A 19,140-nucleotide genomic window follows, 5' to 3' on the forward strand; every position below is an offset into this window, starting at 1 on the left:
TATATATATATATATATATATGTATATATATATATATAAAACCACATTTGGTTTACCACAGTACACCCCTCTCTCCACCTACGCCTCACTTTTCACCAAAATATAAAAGTCGCCAATTCTATTCTATATCAGGATGCACTCGGGGCTCCCACTGGCTCCAAACACAAGCTGCAGGTTCGGCTTATGAATGTTCAAATTGAAGGCACTCTGATTTGCATGGCTGAACATGGTGAGGCAGGGGAACAGGTCAGAGGGACTCCAGACACAAGCTTTTAGAGGGATGAGGCTGTGCCAGGCTGCACGGAGGTGATGTGCTCATTGCGCTGATGTGACCTCACACACAGCTTGAACAAAAGAGGAGCTAGAGGGCTCTGCTGAGATCACACACCTATACAGACAGCTGGATGTACAGTACTGTAAACATTACAGAACACACAGCGACGACTGGGATTAATCATCAAAGTTATTTATTAACGTTCATTAACACAAAGCCATTTCAAAGACAAGCCTTCGGCCAGCGGTAATGGCCGTGTCATCAAGTGGTCTTCCGTTTTTGCAGAGGGACTGTTTTATCATTGCACTTATCTGTCAGGATGCAAATGTACCGGATGATTGACCGGAGTGACCACAGAAGAAAACTTTACGCAGTGGACAAAAACTGGTGACAAGACAAGGGTAAATTCAGAAGGTGGTGCTCACTCTAACTCTTTTTTTCTCCCTCTCTCATTCTGTCTCTCTCTGGCTCTTTAAACCATTCCATCTTTATAGCTGAGCCAATAAATGGCAAACCAGTGTCTATTGTCTGCTCTGTGCTCAGGCCACTGCCCTCCTCCAGCAGCCCCCATTACAGAAATGTTTCTTCCCATCAGTGCCTTTACTTATCACTTCCCGGGTGACATTGAACTTCCTATGCCCCGGCCGCCGAGACACATCTCTGAACTCACACAATTACTCTTCATTCCCACTAACAATTTAGTAATGAAGTATTGATTTCCAGATTCCTCTCTTATGGATGATATTAGATTTTGTTTGATAAACTGTGCCTGGGCCTCTAATCTGCACGGTCCCTTTCCCCACTGTCTGTAAAACAAAGTGCCACTGGAGAGATAATGACCGGGGAACATCGATGAACTCATTTCATCAATTTGTAACACTTGACAATGAAAAAGGGCAGGCATTTTTCAAGCAGCAATGTCAAAGTTTATTGCTCTGGGTACGGTCTTATTGGAAGCCAGACATCTTGAGCAGCGTTCAGCTCTAATTTATGGGCCCCAGTGTGCCAGTTACTTTTAAAGGAAATGTTTGGATACTGGGAGGATATTAGTGTTGCACCTGGGTTGTCTGATTTCCAGGGCCACCAGGGATTCATGTGTCATGTTAGACAATACAAAAACAGGAGAGGTGGGGCTGAGACTCTGGCTATTTGCGATGCAAGAAAATGCGGTTTAGGGCATGAATCATGCCGAGATGTTCCATGCAAGTCAGACATGCACTGACGTAAGAGCCGCATTAATGTTTGAGTTTCCATGTTTTCTGGATAAACGGTGTTCGCAGAACAACAAATGCATCTTTTGTGACAAAAACCAAATCGATAAAAGTTAAAATGATATCTTTATTCATATAAACCAAGCAGGTTATGGTATTTATTCCATCAAAAAATACGACGCAGAAGTATTCAGAACCTTTGCTTTGACACTTGACATTTAGCTCAGGTGCTTCCCATTTCTCTTGATCATCTTTGAGACTTTTCTACACCTTGATTACAGTCCACCTGCGCTAAATTCAAGTGATTGGACATGATTTGGAAAGGCACACACCTGTCTGTACAAAAAACCAAAGAACTGCCTGCAGAGAGAGAGACAGGATTGTGTCGAGGCACAGATCTGGGAACGGCTACAAAAACATTTCTGCTGCATTGAAAGGTTCCCAAGAGCACAGTGGCTTCCATAATTCTGAAACAGAAGAAGTGCTACAACAACCAGGGCTCTTTCTTGAGCTGAGTCTAGCAAAATGTGAAAAAAGTAAAGGGTTATGAATACTTTTTGCATTTAGAATAATGGTGATAAAGAACTCATGGCAGTATCCTCATGTAGCATTTCTTACACTTATTCTCTCTTTAAATGTCAAAAATGAAAGCGGAAAACAGAAAAATCCACTTATTAAACAGTAGTTTTGCCTGATAGATGCTGTTACGTTACAAACCAAAAAGCAAACTCCAATTGAGAACTTTATTTTAAAATCCTGCTGTGTATCTAATTTTCCGGCTGGGCTCCGCACTGAAATAGCATCACCTATTGAGTTGATATGGCTGGAGTTGTGTTTCTCGCATGGCTTTATTGGATGGTTTGCCATGGAATTTGGTGCAGGCCTTCAAGCCCCCTTCATGATGAATTTGTTTTTACTTTCTCGAGTTCTTAATTTATTCTAATCTATTGCTATCAGGTCAACATTACATTTTATCCATCTTGGTTTATAACCAAATGGCTTACCTGCGAAACCGATGACATTCAATACTTTGTTTTAGTGCTAACTAGCACATGTTATAATGCTACCAAATTAAACTTAAGACTGTGAACATGGTAAAGCATTAGACCTTCTAAACATCAGCGTGTGAGCATTGTCATTGAGAGCATGAGCGCCGGGCTTTGAAGCTAATTTAGTGGCCAAATGGTGGAATTGCAACTTTTTTTTAAGTGAATCAACTTCTTAGTACAAACACACGAATAGTCCTTTAAATCATTAGTTTCAAGGAAATAAATATTTTCCTTCCTCCTTTGATGTAAATGAGCCTGACAACGAGGCTGGACTGGAAGGCGGGGTTAAAGGAAACGCTAGTGCTGATGCTCTATGGATGGCTAATTTTATCCGAATTTTATAATTGGAAGTCAAAAATTTTGCAACTTTCATAGGAATGAGTGGGGAACCGCCTCCAACGCTGTATCCAGTTCTCTTTACACATCCGATGTTGCAATGTTTGCATTTAGCAGAAAGCCCCACCGTGCCTAAGTACAGCCTCACAGAGCCGCTAGTATGACTGTAGACTCTAGACCGTCCTAAGCCAGACTATTATTAGCCTGATCTCATCAGCTCTGGGTCCCGGGTTGGGTTTATAAAAACAGATTTATCCTGGTTTAGTTTCTTAGGTTTATTTAAGACAGGCTTTTCACAATAAAAGTGTAAACCTTTACAGTTCATCACATTTCCTCCAGGTGATGCTTCGCTGCTTGCCCTTTGCAAAACCAAAAAGTTGCAAGTTTAGAGGTCTCACCAATGTTTGAATGATGAGTGACGAAATGTTGCAGAATTGTTGTATTTAGAATATCTACCTAAATATCACAGAGACAACTTAAAATAAATCATCCAACCATTTAGTCAATTTTGAAACTTGTATTTTAGCATTACACGTATATGTGGTGCATCTCCGTATGCTCAATTACCCCAGCACTGTTTTCTTTACGTGTGCTCTTGCACAGACAATTTATCTGGAGCAAAGTCAAATCATTTATTTCCCCTCATTCATCCTGATAGACTGAGAGACCCGAGGAACAACAGCCAATTTAGACTGAAAATCCCAGTTCAACTCAGGGTAATCTGATTTCTCTGCTCCCCAGAAATCTACATGTATAGTGCTTATCAACTGGATTACTGGCAGGTAGGAAGAATAACTCAATTTGAGGTTACTTGTTTCTCTGTGTGTAGTATTCAGTGTCACAATGCGTTAGAAGAGGAGGGCTATTGCTTTGTGGAATGGATGCGTAACTTCTTCGCTCCTCCTTTCTAAGATCGAGCTTCCCATTCATTCTTATGTTGTTGTTTCTGCATTGCACCAGCACATAGAAATCAAATGTAAATGTACTGCAATCAGATAATGGCTTTAAGGGATGCATTTAAAAGAAGACTGCAGGCCTGAGCACCCCCATGTCTTTCTTTTTTCATTTTTCATTTTTTTTTAAATGGGACACTCTTTGTCTTCTTACCATGTGGTGGAAGGGTTTCCTGCAGTGGTGACACCTACTGTATGTTGTCCCACTCTGATCCCAGCAAAGAAGGTTCCTCCCAGACTCTCTATATGTGGATATAATACAGGGTCAAGTATGGGTTGTGGTAACGGATGACCACCGTTCACGTACCCTCATCACCACAGAGGTCAATATCCCTGGAAGAAGAGCAGCACTCCCTCCAAGGTGATTATTGATAAAGGATGACACGCCAATGTAGACACGGGAGAAATTATACTCTGGGGCCAATCACTGCTCTTCTCTTGTTTCTGGAGACGAGACCTTGCTTAATGTATAAATACTGTGGTGGGACACTATTCCCATACCGATTGAGTGACTATAAAAGAAACGGAGTGGAAACCATCAGGGATGCAGGGAGCCATGTCAGTTTCCTTTAGACACAGTCCTCTTAATATCTTTTAAAGGAAACAATCATCTTTCCTGATGAACCAAAATGTCCTGTAGCAGCCAAGGTCAAATACACCGATGCCCACATAGACACACACAGACACACAAACTACAGTGAATGCATCATGTGTTCAACTGTGCATTATGTTCTCTCATTTGCCCCTTTAGTCCACATGTAGGGGAGGTTTCGATCTCAAGGTGCTGAAAGGCAGATGCTCCGAATGCGTTTCACATAAAGGCGGTGGCTAGATATATCACATTAACATCTTAATATAACCCACAGGCAGCTCTGTTTGAATCCGGAATAAGACTGTTTGTATTCGTAATCACATCTGCAGACTGCAGAGTAAAATTTACTCTCCAATCTAGAATTTATTGGCAGCATTTACGCAATGAATAAATGGTTTCTGACATACAGTAATGTAGTTGTAAACAAATATAAGAACATTTTTAAGTGTTTAATGATGTGTTTTGTTCTTTGCTATGAAGCATTCATAACGGGCTACGAAACAGTTAATGAATGTTTGATTAAAAAAACAACTATAACTTTTAATCACATCTATAAACTGTTTTAAACTTCCCTTTGAGAGATCGCGCACATGTAACAATTAATAAAACTGTTACAAATGTATATTATTAAAAGTCAAAATATAGATATATTACAATTGGTTATTCATGAATTCATAATTTTTCTTTTTTAAATGTAAAAAATGTAAAGTTTATTTTTAGCTCCCTTTTCATGGTAATAAATACTCAAGTATATTTGCCAAACATTGATAAGTATTAACCGGATGAATGTACGCACATGAATAACCATCATACAATTATCGTGTATAAGATGCATATTCATGCTCAGAAAAAAAAGCATATCTTGTAGAAACTTTCATAGTTGCACACAAGTAAATTACCGTTAACATTTTAATAGCATTTGTCAGTATTAAAAACATAAAAAATGAACATATTACTTAAGGAATAAATAGTTGACAATTTAAGATTATCCTTTATTAGTCCCACAGTGGGGAAATTCACTTTGTTAATACAGCATTACTATGTATTTATTCGTGGATGGATACGGTTTTCTGAATAATGATAATTCGGTTGAGTTAACCGATCTTTCAACACAAGTCCATGTTTCAGTTTTGCAAAAGGTTCCCAGTTTTTTCTCAGCAAAGTTATCCAGATAAATCAGTCAACCTGCTGCGTGTAACAGATTATAATTATAATCAGCTGATTGTGTTGCATAGATATTCAATGTCCAACAACATAATACGTTGCTGTTTTAAATAAGGAAGGGTGAGTGGGTGGGTGGATGCACATCATCAGATTAAGGTTTTAATTGTTCATATATATGAATATTTAAATAAAAGACAATTACAATTTGCAACAATTTAATAGTGTTAATTAAACATTTCACAAGTGCTAATGGAGTTTTTTTAAATAATTGTATCAATAGCAATTACAAGATATCTATATTAGCTCATAACAATATTACATTGTGTCATAGAGCGTTTACTAACTGTTTGTAAACAGCAAGTTTAAAACTGTTTACAACTATATTTAAAACTGAGCGTGTATGATTGTATGCTTACAACTACTGTGTTATCAAACATTCATTAACTGATAATACACCAGTTATTGAAAAATTAAAAAAAATGTCTTTATGTTTGATTACAACTACACTATAATGTGTTATAAGCTATGTATTAATCGTTTATACACTGCTTATAAATACTAAATAGATGAATACAAATAGAGCAATGCTAAGCAGTGGTGTGAGTGCAGCACAGACAAACAGAGAAATTGCTTATGTAATTTGGCCCATAATAATAATTTCTTATCGACAATCTAATGTATAATGAATATGTCTTGAAAAGCATCTTATCATTGGTAATAAATACACTGTTTTCCATATACCAGCAAAAAAGCAAATAGATAATGTCTTCGGTGACATTGCACATACTCGCTGCACTGTATCTTGTTGATTAGACTGTAAGATGAGGAAACTCAGGAAAAGAAACAGTTGCTTAGGAGGTGCCATGTCCTACCAATCACTCTCCCCTTCTAAAGGGGCTCCAATGGCACCTGAGGGGGAATCTCATGGCTGTCATCCCAGAAAGCCTGCCGCACCGATGCCTACTTACCATCTGCTCCCCATATGAGCAAAAACAGGCAATTGTCTCAGAGAAGGCACCTCAATCACACTGTCATTGAACTAATATACTTAAACATGTTTTTCGGTTAGGTTTGGACAACATCTTGGTAAAAACCTGCAATGCTGGAAGTCCCCATTTGGCTGGTGGAGATAGCCGCAAATGATTGTGTGTGCATGTGGTGTAGGTCGAGTGTGTTTGAAATGTATATCACAGCCCTGCCCTGTCTCAGCATGGACTTGGCATCTGACAGTGAAAAAAGCAGAACAGTGGGACCCTGTCAGTGTTACACTTCCTGTAAATAACCCCTCCATGCCTTTGGTTTTATCATTCCGCGCAAATGATTCCAGGCCCCTCCAGAGTCGACAAGAAATAGCATTATTTTATGGCATGGAAAAAAGAGGAGATAAAAAGAGGAGCCGGGGAGAGAAAAAAGGGAGATGGGGCTAAAAAAGGTCCTTCAGGGAACATGGTGTAAATGAAGTTCCAGGAATGACACAGGCGAGCAATGAGGCGTGGATGGAAAATATACGCTGCACATCATCGGATAGAGATGCCAGTGAAAATGGCTTCATTGAAGTGTCAGCCCTCATCCATCAATCAATCATCCGCAAGAAACAATAACGCTGCGGCGATGGGGCAGCTTTTATGGGGCTTACTCATGGGTATCGGAAACAGCACTTAAGTATGGTTCTGACACTGGGAGAAAAACAGAGGTGAGGTGCTCGCTTATTCCACATGCAGGTAGAGCAGATGGGAGGGGCTAAGTATACAGTGCCCCCACCCCCGTAGCAGAGGAGTTCTGGACAGAGGAGTCTTTAGCTCCACAACAGCAGTGGATTCCACCTTTTGTAACATCTTTGTTGTTGAAGCCTCATATTGACAATGACACAATAGTCTACAGCCTTGCTAGCAACTCTGTAAGGCTTAACTAAGGCTTAAGGCCCAGTCGTGCTTTGAGCTAACATCAGCATGCTAACATGCTTACAGTAGCCTAACAATGCTAGCATGCACAGACATGTTTATCACCATCTTAGCTTGGCGTGTTTGCAAGCTAACATTTGCTCTAACTCAAAGTACAGCTGAGCGTGATGGGATTGTTATTCCTCTGGGGACCATGCACGTCTGTACAAAGTTGCATGGCAATCCATCCAATAGTTATTGAGATGTTTTTGTCTGTATCAAAGTGGTGCAGCCATGCTGCTAGTGTGGCTAAAATAGATTTATAGAATACTATGTCTTGAACTAAAAATGTTATCTTTGCATCTATTTTACATATTGTCTTTTAGTTTCCCTTCAGTCCATTTTTCATTTCCAAAAACGGGTTGTTCTGCTGTTAAAGTTGTATGCTACGATGTCATGTTATAAGCCTATCTATAATAGACAATCATTGTTGCATTTACTTACAAATAACCTCAACAGACCAAAAGCATGGAGGTAGAGCAACACATTCTTTAAAGGCTTCAATATGTTCAGCACTCTCCCAACATAAAAATAAACAAAACAATGCTAAATGGTCCAACAGTCGCTTTTGCTGTATGTGAGCCTTTTGATTTCCCCAAACCAAGTCTCTTGATGGCTTCTCGGCAACATGAAACATGACACGTCATCCATTATTCTGTACATGTGCCTTGCTATCTCAGCCCGCTCCATATGGCCCCTGTTGTCTCCAGACACCCAAATCCCTTTCCTTAGGCCAGGGGCTGTTTTTGTAGGAACCATTACATTTGCTCCTCTTCCTCAGAGGAATGGGGTGACGATGATGAGCAATCACAGCCAGAGCAGACTTTCTGCCTCAAAATTCTGACAGGATGTTCAACAATTGACCGTATCCGCTTTTGCTGGCCCAATTGCTAATTCATGCAAGTTGACAATCTGGAGGCAACAATTATGAGTGATGAAAGGACTGAAAATAAGAGGAGAGAGCACTTAAGGGGAAGGAGAAAAACATGAAGTTTACTTTACAGGGAGAGGGGGAGGTAGGAGATTTGATTGTCATACTACATGGAGGAAAAAGAGGGTGGAATTGCTAAAGACAGTCACAGATGTACCCACAACCTCCTCTAAAACCAAACACACTGAACAGATGAATGGATGGCAATGCAAGCATAAAATGCCATTTGTGTATTGAGTTGTGCACTAAAATGGCTGCTGTCAGAATCACACAAAATCTAATGTGATGAAAGAAGCTTGACAAGGAGCTGTGAAGACCTCAGGTGTTTTATGCCAAAGCATTTTGAGGAAAAAAAATAATATTCCCATGTGAATTTTGCATGAAACATCTCAGGTTGTACTCAGGTTGATCTCTGTGCATAATTGGCAATGAGGCATGGTATTGGGGAATACAAAATTTCAAGATGTAGGAAAATAAATACAGTTCTAATTAGATCTATAAAATCTGTTTTCTGTAACTTGTAGAGAAACGGAGTGTTGATAATCTATTTTTTTTTTTTACATTAATGTATCAAGTCAATAATGATTGTAGGTCTTTTTAAGCCCAGCAATGAAGCACTTTAATGAAAGGAAGGCCTGCAGTGCCATTGATCTGCAAGGAACAGAAACGTAGGTGAAGGTCAGACCACATTTTTCTGGCAGAAATGCACATATTTGAATGTTTCTTGAGGCCCCCCCAAATTACAGAGACAAACATAGAGAACAAGAAGTAAACAGAGTGGAAATTCAAAGTGTATCTTTGGCTATTATAGGGACTTTTGACATGAGAGCCCTTGCAGCATTTTGGACACGGGGATGGAGAGTAGCGCGATGCATGTCATAAGCTGTTGTCGACTTCTCTGCCATGCCTTTGCACTAAGTTTGCCATAGTGTGGGGGGGAACATGAGGGTGATGCTAAGTGAAATGCTCATTTTGCGTTTGTGATTACCAAGGCCCATGGGCGATATGCACTAATGTGAGCTAATGCAATAGATTACACAGTGCTGGCCCAGGGGAACAGACAGCAAACAGATGTGGTCTACTCAAAAGGGAAGGAAGAGGGGGGGATGGAAATCAAAGTTTAAAGTGTTCAATGTGCTGAAGATTGTCCCTTGTAATTTGTTGTTTACAGAATGCACCGCCGTGATAGGTTCTGTCAGTCTTCTCTGTTTATACATGTGAGGGAATTCAACAATAGTGTGCTCATGTCTTGGAGAGGATGTGACCAAACTTCTCTCAGAAAGCTTTATTTTTCAAGGAGTACATGCCCACTGAATCACAAAGCAGGTGTGTTGCCTTTGACTGCTAACACCTGTATGACATCACCAAATTAGGGTGTGGCCACAGGCGCAGCATTCAGTATGTAACTTTCAAAGCAAAGAGAGCAGAACAAGCAGGTTTTTGTCCTGTATGGAGAAGTGTACTTCTTCAAATGAAGACTGATGTGTGTAATTTACTCCATTCGGTATCAAGGCTAATGAATACTCCTGTATTTTGAATTAGTTTTGTAATTCCATTCCCAACCTGGCCACAGTGATCTGACTTATAACTGTGCTACATATGTAGGTCTGCTATTCAGACTCAACATACAAGGCTTTGAAACCAGAATGTGACACGGCTCTGATCTAGACTTTGTAAATACTGCCCTCTAGTGGTCAATGTGGGTCATTGATGGGGAAATGCAACATTCGTCTAATGTAAATTATTGCAGACATTTTCCATTTTTTGGCATTAGACACAATGTGTGTTGGCGTGGAGGTGTGAGGCTGATGCATGTTGACTAAATCTTTCCTCGTTAGGAACTGAAGATACTGCAGCATTACTCTGACAAACATGTTACTGCCACAGCATCCATATTGATATGACTGCAATCTTAACTCAAAAGCTAGAAAATGTGGATGTGTTAAAAACGATCCAATTCTGAATTGATCTAAATCAGACACGGACTAGTCTGTAGTCAGCAATTAAAGCAGTCATTGCAGGGTGTACCCTGGGAGCAGGTTAAAGGTCAAGGAACCACCATCTCTTAGTCTTCAGTCTTTTACTTTAATAACTGTTAATGTATAAATGCTGTCTATAGAAGCAAAACTGTGTACAGTGTAGATGTATACGCTGTGCATATTAGAGTATGATACATCCATAAAATTACTTATTTGACAATTCAATAAGCATTTCAGCTCCAGGTATATGTAACCTCTACACTTGGGAGATGTCCAAATTAAAGACAGGTTTGTCAAATCACACGGTACCAATTTGAGTTTATTTCAGTCCCTCAACCTACAGCTACATCTGTGCTCTGTACTGAGTACACTGTGGGAGGCCAGAGTGAGGTAACACATAACACACAGCTTTTCGTCTCACTTTATTATTGAAACGTGTCATACAAATCTCAAACAATATTTAAATTTTTTACAGAAAGTACACCAGTAATGTGAATACCCCAAAAAAAAGAAAAAAAAAAAAGAAATAACTTAACCCAAGCCTTTCAAAAGTGGCAAAAATACTCAATGACACAACAGACTAAATGGCTCATAAATGCGTAAACCTGAGACTTTGTTCATAGTGTGTAATTAATCAAGCCATTAAATCAACATCGCTGCTCCAAACTACACAGTGATGACCAGCCGGGACCGACTGCTGCCACTTGAAACTAAATAACACTTTCAAGACTGCATAGTTGAGCAAAGCTCCTGAAAAGTGACTAAATGTGCAGTCTAAAACAATACAGCATGACCATTTAATACACAAACAGAACTTTGGTACAGCTTATGGATTTGAGGCACCACTAAAGCAGACGATAGCCATTTGCCATTTCAAAAGTTGCGTTGTGTTTAAAAACCCGGGCTCGTCAACACCAAGCGTGTCAAAGAACTCCTCAACCCACACCGTGTTACAGTCAATCACGTGCCACAGGTCGATGTGGCCTCAGCAGCAGTTGGATCTGTACCTCGCGAGTCTGTTTTATGCGGTGCCTGACAAATACCCCGACACCCGAAAAACGCATGTTCATCTAGTTATACCACAAAAGCATCCGTCTCTAGTCGATAGACAACTCGGTGCAGAGGCTCGGCTGACACGAGCGCCACAGCAGCTTTACAAAAATAACAGCGTCAAGCGCACAATGCGAGGTAGACCACTTCAACATACACAGGACGTGTTACCGAGGCCCGTTTGTGAACCACTGGGCCGAAGCCTTTAAGTTATTAAACAGAAAATACCCAACCTTCAGTGCCTTGGAAAAGGGGGGGGGGAATAGACTAGTGCTTAATTACTGCCTGGACATAAACAGTAAGTGAACAAAGCAGCAATTTCTCACACAAATTATATTTCTTACGTTTTTTTATATAATTTCTATGTACTGAAAGTTGACAGATATATTTACGTTACCCCACATACACATTTACCGTTATGTCACAGACACTTACAGAGATCTGAACATTAGTGTGGGTCAAATGTGGATGAAGAAACAGTTCTGAATGGAAACAAATATCACAGTGCACACCAGTGGAATAGCCTTTTCAAAAAGAGAGACGATCTGCACTTTTTCATTCAATAAAGAAAATAAAAAATGTACAATAAAGGCCTCAGCCATGAAATGTCTATGAAACACAATTACCCTCTGTTGCTGTATATTGAACAAATTCTCCAAAAAGGTTAATGGATAAATAATGGAGCAGTACAGTTTTCAAGTATGACTTGATTGATTTATATCAAGCACCAGGTAAGATATTCTGGTCAGGGTTTGAAAATCAGAAAAAAAACAGGAAGCTCTAATTGTGTGTACTTCCCAAAATATGTTTCAACCTTTTACCTTGGAGCCACTTTAGGTACTTTTGTCAGTGGTCCCATAGCGCTGATTAGGGAAAGGGCCCGACGGGTCTCTCCTCTGATGGTTGGACAGAGTGGGTAAGTGTTGGTACAGCACGGTTCTGCCCCCTGAGAAAACACCTTTAATGTTAACTCTACAAACTGCTAGGATATGCAGCTCTATATGAACCTCTGCTGAACCAGCTAACCTAATACATACCTGCTCTTGGGTTGGCCAGACCTCCATGAGTTGGGTTGGCTGGTGAGCCGTAGAGAGACGCCAGGTCACTGGGTGTGTAGGAGCGCAGAAGGTCCATCATGCTCCAGTCAGCGTCCAAGCCTCCCCCGATAGCCACAGACGTCGTCTTCAAAGAACCCAAGGTGTCAGAAACTGTGGATGGAGCCGACATTTGTGGCACGGTTTTCACACTCCTCCCCGAGATGAGCAGCCTGTTGGACACGTTCCCTGCTGGTCCTCTGAAGCCAGGCTTCTCACCGGTGTCAGCCTCCCTGCCTTTAGGTACCGCGTACTTCAACCTCTTGCTGGAAGGCTCACCAAAATCCATCTGGGGGAGGCTCCCAAATCGGCTCGACAGGCACAGCCGGGCAGCATCCGTGTGCCAAAGGCCGCCGCTTCTCGCCGGGTAACTCCTCTCACCGATTCCCACTCGGTCTGGGTGGGGGGCTGGTCGGTCCATGGCATACTTGATCCCCGCGTTGGATTTCCTCATGAGCTCCGTGTACCTGGAGGATTCCTGACTGGGATGCGTGTCAACGCTATGCGTGCGACGCTGGGTCTCTTCGACAACCGCGGGTGCACGGATGGGGGACCGCTTCGGGGCATGCGGGGGTTTAATGGGTGTCTGTTCTTGTGGTTTTGCGGGTTGAGGGGGCGGGGACTTGGTTCGGCGAGGGTGGCGCCGGTCAATCATCGTAAGCGGAGTGACGTCTTTCCCTTCGAGTGCAGGGGGGCAACCTGTGTAACGTTTGTCTTTCAAACTGCCGAATCTGTTCTTTCTTGTCCCGTCTGACTTGTCTTTATGAGTGAGCTTTTTGTGCATTATCAGAACCTCTGGGTACATGGTTTTATATGCACAAAACGAACAGCCAATTGGAATTAATGCATTTCTGGGTTCCGCACTGGCGGGGATGGAGAGAGACACTTTTAAGGACAGATTTAATGGGGCCTCGGAGTTCTCGTCTTTTATCTCTTTCCGTTCCATCTTCAGGTTAACAGGTGTGGGGCACTTTACGACGACATGCTCAGTCAGGGAGTAAGCAGACGTGGCAATTAATTTCTCATACTCGGCGTTCATGTGTACGAGCGGTTTGCCGAGCTTGCTACCTTTGCTGTCCTCTGGTGATCCATTGGTCCACGATCTGGTTCCAGGAACCCAGAGTTTGGATCTATTCGGAGCAGGATTTTCATCGTCGTGTTTTCTATGGTTTGGAGAGGGCATCGAAGGCCCGGGTCTGCTGGGAATGTCCACAAAAGGTTTGTCCTTGTGACGGCGATCCAGGTGATATTTCAGCGAAGTCTTCTGGGCTGCAGCGTAGTCGCAGTAAGCACACTTGAACGGTTTTTCACCTGAAAGCAGCAAACAGTACAGTTAAGTATATGGAGAGTTTGAAATACAAGCCTGCAGCGTGCAGTCTCATATTCATGAACGATTCATTCAAGCCAAACGTGTTGGGTATACCTGTGTGGGTCCTCAGATGAACTGTGAGGTAATAGCTGGATCGGAATGATTTGCCACAGTAACTGCAGGCTTTCGAGCGGATTTTTGATCGATCAAAACCATCTTCACCTTTTTTGAAAGACACAAATACATTAATGAATACACAGAAACGAAAAGGACAAAATGTAAAAATCACAAAAAAGGCACGTGTTATCCTCCCTCCCATCAGCAGAGGGAGCACTTGGTAACAGAGGGGTGTTTTTACATCACAATTAAGACCGTGTGTGAGTGAAACATGAGCACGTGATGAGCCCTAAAGTTACCTGGACCCAGGTTCTCCGTCAGCGCCGCTTCCTCGAAGCCCTCCTCACAGCCCTCCTCCGCGTGCTCCAGTGAGCCGGCTCTGGACAACTTCCCGTCAACGGAGAAAGTCGGACTCTCTCCGCCACCTCTGTCGCGCTTGTGGACCCTGGAGTGGAGCACTAACTGGTGGTAGGTCCTGAAGGTCCTCTGGCATTCCTCACAAGTGGTCGGCCTTTCCTTGACTTTACTTTTCTGCATTAGAGACCTCCGTGGCGGGGCCGCGTTTTCTACCACGGTCTGCTGCTGAGACCGGGGCTCTCTCCCGAGGACCCCTTTCGTAGCTTTGTCTGCTTGCCCCTCAGACCAGAAGTGACTCAACTCCTCCTTATCGGAGCCGCATTCTTCATTGTCCGTGCTGGCTTCCTGGCCAATGTCTTTCATATTATTCGGACCAACTGCTATCTTGCCCTTCGTAGCGAGTTGCCAGGCCTGATATGTGTTGAAGGGATCCAGCTGGGGAATCCATTTTGATGATCTGTCATGTTGCAAACTATTTCCTGTCGAAGGTCTAGCCATAAGGTTTAGACTGTGAAGAAATGTTTCCTGCTTGGCAAGGGATTTGGTGGTGACGTCCATCTTCTCCTCGTCTTTATCTTTGCCCGGCTCCGCCTCTCGATTATGTACTTTGCTGTGTTCCGCCAGGCTGTCGTGGTCAGGGAAGAAAAACCCACACACCATGCACATTTTGTAAACGGTGACTACTGGTTCTGGAGCAAGGTCTTGGACGACGCCATTGACCGTGACCGGGCTCTCCAGATCTTGCAGGGCTTTGCTCTTCGCTCCTGGTTTAACGTGCATTTTCATGTGGTTCTTGAGGAACCACGGCTCTCTAAAGCGCCGTCCGCAGACGTTGCAGCAGTAAGTAAAGTAGTCCTTGTGCTTCCTCGTGTGGGTCTCCAGCTCAGTGGCATCATGCGACACCTGACCACACACAATACAGCTGTGGACCTCTTCTTTGTCGGTGGGGAATTTGCTCGGCTCTGGCCCGGGTCGCTCCCCTGGGATCCTGAATTCTGCTTCAACTCGGAGCACGGCAGGCTCAAAGAAAGTAGTGGGGTGCTGCGTTAATACGTGGGGTCCTAGCTCATCCTGATGAGTGAAAGTCTGATCACAGAACATGCACGATAGTGGTACGCTTCCTCCAGATTGCAACACGGCCTTTTCTGAGTAAATGGTGTGTGGTGTCATGCTACAGCCGGGTCCTGGGACGCTTGCATTGTTACTAATAAGAATATCTTGGGCAAGTCCATCTGGGCTCTCCACAAACGGTGGCAGCGAGTGAGTCGGCATTGTCCTCTGAAGGTGGAACAACAACAACAACGCTGTACACTCGGTCCAGATTAGGAACCTGGAAACAGTGGGGGTAAAAAAAAGAAAGAAGTGTTTTTAGGCTTTGCTGAACGTTAAAAACAGGATCAGGTAGCTGCTACCTAATGTGAGATACAAATCTGTTAAAAATACACCACAGAAAACAGGAAATGTATCTTTTTTAGCAATCAACTGCATAGACAACTCATTTCCTCTCTGTACGGACCATTAATAAAACATAAAGACAACAAACAATGTTGTTCTTACTCACCAGCACATGGTGCATTTAAATATGTTTGTTCAAAACTAAATGAATTTGTAAGCTACATTGTTTACAGTAACAGTCAATATTAAATGTTAAACAATTCACAGCAGTTGAATAGAAAGTGTTCAAATACCATGACATTAATCGATTACTGTAATATTCAGCATTCTTCTGGACACAATACCTTTTAACTTCACCACCATCTCGTTCAAAGACCACACCTTAAGTGTCAAGACTGTTACATGGACTTTGTTTGATCGGCACCAACAATAGACAGCCGACACCTAACATATAAACCTGTTTGGATGTTATACTGGCCCACAAACCTCAGCTGACCCGCTGACTCACACCTCCCACAGTTACATGCCATGCTCCAGACATATACAGGTTATGTTTTACTTTTGTTTTGTGACCACTGGGACTACTTTCTCGTGGTCTCAGTATGAATGTATAATATAATAAACTATCACACTGGTTAGTTTGATTGGCACAAGGGTGGAGTGACTGGACCAGCAAGTTCAAAGGCTTACGGCCCATATGAATGAAAGACTGTGACAACAAAGCATATTAAAAAACACACTGTAGAGGCACAATATGTATGCATTCTTTTGTTTTACATTTACCCAAATACATTAGTGTTAAGGCTGAGCAATGTAGTTGATAATAAGTTATTCCCCTCAATAATATAACCCACTTCTACTACTTATTGCTTAACTTTGCTTTAATTAGTTTGTCTTAATGAACTTCATTTAATCCAGGTGAGCACATGCAACATGCCGATAATGACCCAGTGTGCTCCGTTGGCTTTGTGTGAGGCAGCGTTAACGTTGGCCACTTAGTAATTCAAGACCAGCTCTCTGTACAATTAACGTTAGTTTGCACGTGAGGTGTGAGGTTGGGGGGGGGGGGGTGCTCAGAGTTGTAGTTTCGTTAACTTCACCAAACTCAATGCGGCTTTTTTTAAAACAGAGTGGTTATTACATGTCTATCTGTGTATAATAAGCACAACACGAGGAACTGGGTGTTACTTTGAACAGTCATATCGTGTTTGCTGGCGTTAAACCGATGGTTTCAAATGATAAGATTCATTTTAAGTAACGTTACATGAACTCAACTACAAAAACATATAACGATATAACGTTCATTTCATGGCAACACAATTGCTTCAAACAATAACCACACGTTTCTGCGTGTACTTACGTTGCTGCTTATTGATTTGTTGGAACGCCAAGATTAAAGTGGAGTAACTTAACACCACGGTAACGTTAACTCCTTTCAGTCCACACTCGCATTTCTAACGACACCAACGTCAGCTTTAACTCAAACGTTCTGTTGTCTCGACTTCGACCAAACTGTAGAAACTCACCAAACAATACCTTCCAACTGAGAGTTTCCGGATTATTAATGACACTGATACTACGGGCGAGCGAAGCACTTTGTGTTGAGTTGCTTCTTCATTTCACGCGCACTCGCACACACACACACACACACACACACACAAACTCCGTTTTGCAGGAGGTGCACAGCTCACCTATTCAATTGTTTGAATGTGAATCATATTTTGTTCTACTTGGCGAGTCCTCACTGTGCAGCTGTTGAATTCTGACGCTCTCTCTCTCTCTCTCTCTCTCTAGCGATTCTCAAGAGGGAAGATGGAGCGCGTGCACGACAACCCCCCCCCCCCCCAAAAAAAAAAACACAGGGCAGTCACGTGGTCGCGAATAACAGATAAAAGGATTTACGCATTGTGTTGGTACACGGCAATGAAAAAAAAAAAAAAAAGCAATGCTTGAATTTATATGAACACGTATACTAAAACGTGTTTTTATGACGTATTTTTAAGAGCCGTTTACTTACCAGATACGTCAGCAGGTTTGACAGTCTTTGGCATTGAATCACTGTCGTGTGTTTTTAAACACCCAGGTTACAATTCCATAACATCACACAATCTAACATTTTTTCTTCCTGTGTTTACTTCACTGACGTTGGACTCGCGTGTATATTAACGCGCATTAAATGCTACTTTAATACGTGTAAAGTGTCCCAGAGTGCGCTCCTAATGCTGATTAGAGCCAGAGGCTACACAACAACTGTTTCTGATGTAGTCCCAATGCTGCACTCCACCTACCTTTAAAGAAGTAGCCCTTCTTTTACGCTCTCACGTCATGCATCAGCTACCATGTGGAGATGGGGGAGGGGTGCCTCAAACTTTTCACAGTTACATGAGGTTTTTTTTTTCGTTGTCGTTAAAGCAGAAGCAGGTTGGTTGACTCATGAGAAAATTCAAGCTTCTTCCCATTTATAAAACGTGCAAAAATAACTCAAAGCAGGCCAGTTCTATATACAATTTGCATGTGATGAAGCCATATACTTAATGCAAATGTGTAATGTTTGAACTTGTAAAAAAAGGGGATGCTTTCTCCTGTTAAAATAGGACATGTCCAAACTTATAATACTATATTATATTAATCCTAATGATAATGCTAAATTATGAATAATGGAGAGTAACTGTTTGGTTCTTTAAGAAGAATACACTGAGAAAATGAGATAAAGACAATCACCTACAGTAGCACCCACTGGCTAATGTGAAGTAGACTAACAGCCCCTCCTCCACCCTGAAACCCTTCCAAAGAGACACCAGGCGTTGATGGTAAATTAAATCCATACATTGTGCAATCAATGAGGATATTCAGTAGACTTTAGGGTACACTCATTATTGAGACACAAACACCCTCCTATCCGCGAGGACGCAATGTCTGAAAGAAAAAAAAAACTTTGTCAGTAACCACTTCCAGCTAAGGAACAGTGAACAAAGAACAAACCCGTCTCTCAGACGAGGCTGGGTTGTTGCCTTATCCTCCCTCTAGACTGCCAATATATTAAAAGTTGCCTTGAAACCCTTGTTAACAAACAGGTCAAACCAATCCAGTGTTCTCTATGTAAGGAAATCACAAGTAGATCTGCAGGTTTGGCAAGCAGACTTCACTAAATGCAGTAATGAATGGGATTATTGTGTACGTGCCAGATACCAATAAAGAGACTTTATGCCTATCACATGTTAGCTGATATTGTACACATAGTTAAAACAATTTCAATGTGTATTTCATCTGCTCAAATCTTGGTCTGAATAAGCCATGTCTTCTCTGAGTACCTGCAGTGCAAACTAAAACAGCCTTTTGGTGTTTAAAACATGTGCTGCCCTAAAGTAAAACATTTTCTTCTTTAGGTA

General features: G+C 41.9%; 1 protein-coding gene across 5 annotated transcripts; it reads right to left on the minus strand.

Annotated features, from left to right (window-relative positions):
- Nucleotides 1–9,566: 9,566 nt before the first annotated feature.
- Nucleotides 9,567–18,097, minus strand: znf217 (zinc finger protein 217). Of its 5 annotated transcripts, none has more exons than XM_031845723.1 (5): nucleotides 18,040–18,097; nucleotides 14,299–15,686; nucleotides 13,997–14,104; nucleotides 12,517–13,884; nucleotides 9,567–12,425 (listed from the first exon to the last, which is right to left on the minus strand). In XM_031845723.1, exons 2-5 carry the CDS (start codon nucleotides 15,626–15,628, stop codon nucleotides 12,313–12,315), a joined length of 2,919 nt encoding a protein of 972 aa, XP_031701583.1. In that variant the 5' UTR covers nucleotides 15,629–15,686; nucleotides 18,040–18,097; the 3' UTR covers nucleotides 9,567–12,312. The 5 variants fall into 5 exon arrangements, with proteins under 5 accessions (XP_031701583.1, XP_031701580.1, XP_031701581.1 ...); XM_031845720.1 differs by lacking the exon at nucleotides 18,040–18,097 and adding an exon at nucleotides 17,769–18,016; XM_031845721.1 differs by lacking the exon at nucleotides 18,040–18,097 and adding an exon at nucleotides 17,443–17,527.
- Nucleotides 18,098–19,140: the final 1,043 nt, after the last annotated feature.

This window comes from Anarrhichthys ocellatus, unplaced genomic scaffold, assembly GCF_004355925.1.
Source record: "Anarrhichthys ocellatus isolate YVR2014 unplaced genomic scaffold, GSC_Weel_1.0 scaffold5, whole genome shotgun sequence".
NCBI classification, from domain to species: Eukaryota; Metazoa; Chordata; class Actinopteri; order Perciformes; family Anarhichadidae; genus Anarrhichthys; species Anarrhichthys ocellatus.